The sequence below is a fragment of the Etheostoma cragini genome, chromosome 8, assembly GCF_013103735.1.
Source record: "Etheostoma cragini isolate CJK2018 chromosome 8, CSU_Ecrag_1.0, whole genome shotgun sequence".
NCBI lineage: Eukaryota > Metazoa > Chordata > Actinopteri > Perciformes > Percidae > Etheostoma > Etheostoma cragini.
In genome coordinates, this window is record NC_048414.1 from 1,252,107 (window position 1) to 1,256,393 (window position 4,287).

Below are 4,287 nucleotides of genomic sequence, written 5' to 3' on the forward strand. Positions count from 1 at the left end.
AGCAAATGTATCAGTAAATGACAAAAGAATGACAAATAAAAGAAAAACAAATAATCTGTTTGTCTTATTAAAAGTTACTGAAACAAACCAGAATACAATATACATATGTAAATTGTTTTCGTAATAAGTTTAGTGTAAAAATGACCCAGCAAAAAATGAACATGAACGTGATAAGTTAATGATAAGTCAAAGTCCAATAAGTACTTCATCAAACTGTATGAATGTGTCCCAGCACAGGATAGGAGCTTATGCCTCTCAGCTGGATTATCAAGGCGCTCCCGCCAAATCAGGCATTTTGGGCTGCAACAATCTCAAAAGAGTGCTGTGAAATCCTGGAGGGACTGAATTAGGGACTAGGGATGTTAGTGATTACCTGTTTATATATATCAGTAGCAAATTACAGGCTAGTAGCGGGGCTAATAGAGGACACTAAACAACAACAAGGCTGGCAGCTGAAACTAGCTAGTTATCTTATAACTTGAAGAAAGGGAGGAGTAAATCATGCCTAGGCTACACGTGTGTTGACTCCGTGGAGATAACATCAAATGAAAGAGAAAAAGTTAATCCACAGGAGAATAAATATATAAAAAATACAGAGCCTTACCTTATTATATTCCAGCATGTTTCTACATTTTCTAATGTCCTGTGTTTTTCTTTTTATAAATTAAGACATTTCCAGCATGACTTGATGTAGAAAAAGTTCACATTCACCACAATGCTGGAAATTAAGTGTTGTTTAAGTGCTGAGTTATGTGATTATCTTCTCGTAGGGTCTTACGACGCATCATTAGACGCCCTGTAGGTGCACTCCAACATGTTGAACTGAAGTTCACCCTCTCAATATGATGATATAACCACCAGAGAGGGACAGAGCCTGACATCTGGTGCAATGTCGGGCTTGGTCTGTTGATCCAGACTAATGATCCAGACTGACGGAACTGAACTGAATTTAACCTTATTAAATGCTGACTCATTTGATTAATTTCTCTTAGGGCTCTCTTGGTCTTATGACCCATCACTAAATGTCTTGTAAGTCCACTCCAACATGTTGAACTGGAGTTCACCCTCTCGTATGACCACCAGTGACGCACTGCCTGTCCAAAACAAGCCAGCGAAAAGCCTCCGAACACACAAACAGGTCCTTTGTGTTGTGTCACGGTGAGGGCAGCCGTGAGCGGGAGGTCAGGTACGGCACAGGTTAGCGGCTGGGGGTCAGCGGCTGGGGGTCAGCGGCGGGCTCGGGTCCAAGTCTCACTCAGGTGTTAGTGCAGCCGCTCCGAAAACCTCACCTCTGTGTATAGATCTCACACCTGAACTGACTGCAGACAGGAGCAGGAGAGGACCGGCCGTCTTGTGTCAGCTTCTTGTTGTTGTTCTAGATAACTGTATTTCAGGGGTGTGGATCTTCACCGGCGCCACGATTTGATTAGATTACCACCCGAGAGTCTCCCCCGTGTTAGTCCTGCAGGGTCGTTACAATAATGAAGGGGGTCAGCCTCTCCTCTCTAAGTGTAGCTCCTATGGCGCCATTTTAATGCTACTAAGCCATCACCTGCAGTTAGCATCCCATTGACTTCCATTCCTTTTGACGCCACTTTCACAGTGAATAACGTTGCTGAACCTCGTCTGAAGCGTTTCAAGACTCTATTTATCCATTGTTTATTTCTAAAGAAATGCAACCATTTTTGACCCGTGAGGACAACACTAGGGTTAAGGATCCTGGACGGAGGAACAGGGTTTCGGTTCGGTTTGATTGTTGTGCAGGATTACAAAAAAAGAACCTGTCTGATTTTCAAGAAACTTGGGAAGAAAGGAAGAACCCAAAACATTTTTAGTGCGAATCCAAATCCCGGGGCAAATTGTTTTTCACTTTCATCAACACTGCCAGATGGCCTTGACACGTAACAGTCAAACAAGTGTGTAGTAGATCACATCTTCACCTGTTGTGAGACCTCCGGCAGCCTCGCAGTCTGTCCTCTAACCTGTCCTCGTCCCCGTCCACAGGAGTGTCCCTCCACCCACGACCTGCTGAACTCGCTGCGGCAGGTGGAGAAGATGTTGGCGGTCCACGAGGCGTCGTACCAGCAGGGCCTGCGCTCCCTCAGAAAGAAGATGAGCGCTCTGCACAACAGCACCATGGCGATCTTCAAGACAGGCGGTGAGGGTCAAAGTTCACAGCACAATAGTAATGATGTAGTAGTACGTCTGCTATTGCAAAACATAGTGAAAGTAAAAAGAAAAAGTACGCGATTTGGAACCACAGAGGGTAAAAAATAATGGCTTTAACTTCCGTGACGTTGGCAGTTGTCAGGGCAGGTTTCAGAGAGCCTTTGTTCGTCTTAACAGGCACAAAATGCAATTAAAATGTCTGGTCAACATGAACAGAGCCCTCACGGGACAACAGGATGCATGTCAACTCAGACGTTGTTTAAATCCACATTCCCTGTCTCCATCCTGCATCCTCCATCCAAAGTATGCAGGAGGGAAATGTGGAGTGTTATTTAAAATGTGTTATTTTAAATGTGGAGCATAGTGCAAAGGTATGCTGGAATAAATGGTGTTGTGTTATTATGTTACAATATGAACAGTATGAACAGCTCTGAAATGAGAATGATGAATAAATAATAAGTGAGAAACGAGAATGAGAATGATGAATGAATACTAAATAAGTGAATTAATAAGTGGAACCGTAAATAGGTGCTGGTTAGAGACAGTGTTGTAGTTTTGTGTCTGTTCAGAGGCTCAAAGGCTCTGAAACTAGCACAGACTGTCGTTGTGGCTCAGGGGAAGCTCGTACACGTAGCTGCACACGCAAGACAACCCGCATAATTAAAGCAATCAAGATTAACTTAAAAATTGGCCGGATTTCTCTTTAAGAGGGTGAATGACGTCTGAACGTGTTTTTCCCAGCAACCTGCTCCAAACCAGAACCCCCCGCTCACGGCCGCAGACTGGGCAGGGTGTTCGGCGTTGGGCACGAGATCCACTTCCTGTGCAAGCCTGGCTACGAGCTGATTGGCCCACGCACCCGAGTGTGTCTTGATTCTCTGAGGTGGAGCGGCCAGCAGCCAATGTGCAGACGTGAGTACTGATACTGGACTGGGATTCTGAGACTGGTTCGGTACCAGAAGATCTCTGAAGTCTTGTTTTTTGTTTTTTTCTTCTATTTTCAGCCCTCAACAGCAGCGAAACCTCCCTGGCCTCCTTCTCTCCTGCTGCTCCTGCCTCATCCTTCCCTGTCTCTGCTGCTCTGTCAGCCTCCTCCTCCTCCTCCTCCTCCTCCTCCTCCTCCTCCTCTTCCTCCTCCTCCTCTGCAGCATCCTCACCTCCACCTGTCTCCTCTACATCACCCACGTCTTCCTCCCCGCCCTCCTCCGTCCGTCCGTCTCACTGCACTCACTTCCTGGGCTCCACCCGCTGCACATGTGACGTGGGCTTCACCATATCAGGCCGCGACAACAACATCTGCACAGGTAACAAATATGTGGATTACAAACATCCGAAAATGCTTCTCACCTTCATTCACCTTTAGAGAATGTAGCCTTGGCCAGGCGGGGTGATGTCATCAGGCGGTACCCTTCTACATTGGGTGTTTTGACCTTTAACCACAACACCCTGCCTCCCACCCACCATGTCTCTCCAATAACTAATACTTCTACGAGGCTGTTCTCATGAACCAGTCATATCCCGATTGTTACTTGTATGTATACAACCTATTTATTACTGTATGCACCACATTGGCTTCTGTTTAAGAACGCTTCGGACCACGTAGGGAGGAGGTCAGGGTGGATGTTTGGGTCATAAAACACATTGTGTCCCAGGGAATACTCAAGCCTCTCACCCAGGATTCCTAGGATCACCGAGTTTGTTTCCTAGCTGCGTGTTAACGTGAACCACGATCTTTTTTCTTCACAGTTTTGGTTCTTAAGCTTAACTGGATTGGCTGCATGACGCTCATTTTCTGTTTTTTTCAACCTCAGGTCCTGCAGGGTCCTTGCGGTGCCCTGTACCCGATCATAGTTACCTTTTCTCGGCTAAAAACTTTGATATTTTCATAAAAAAAAGATCTAACGTCTACAACCTTCAGAACAGCCCAAAGCTTTCTTTTCTGATGCATATTTTAATTTTCTTATTTAAATACACGATTAACTAAGGTATTGAGGAAATAGTTATTTTAGTAACTTTTAAACTGTAAATACCGCTAAGATTAACACTATGTGACCGGCTGGCTGTCGGTGTAATGTCATAGCATGTATATATATATATATATATATATATATATATATA

At 44.8% G+C, this 4,287-nt stretch overlaps 1 protein-coding gene across 1 annotated transcript in view; it reads left to right on the forward strand.

The window, feature by feature from the left end:
• Positions 1-889: 889 nt before the first annotated feature.
• Positions 890-4,287, forward strand: part of LOC117949015 (fibulin-7-like) — a 9,866-nt gene continuing 6,468 nt past the window's right edge. The window contains exons 1-5 of the mRNA XM_034879006.1: positions 890-901; positions 1,909-2,158; positions 2,911-3,081; positions 3,174-3,473; positions 3,981-4,006. Coding sequence (XP_034734897.1) covers positions 890-901; positions 1,909-2,158; positions 2,911-3,081; positions 3,174-3,473; positions 3,981-4,006 — 759 coding nt within the window. The remainder of the gene's footprint in view (positions 902-1,908; positions 2,159-2,910; positions 3,082-3,173; positions 3,474-3,980; positions 4,007-4,287) is intronic.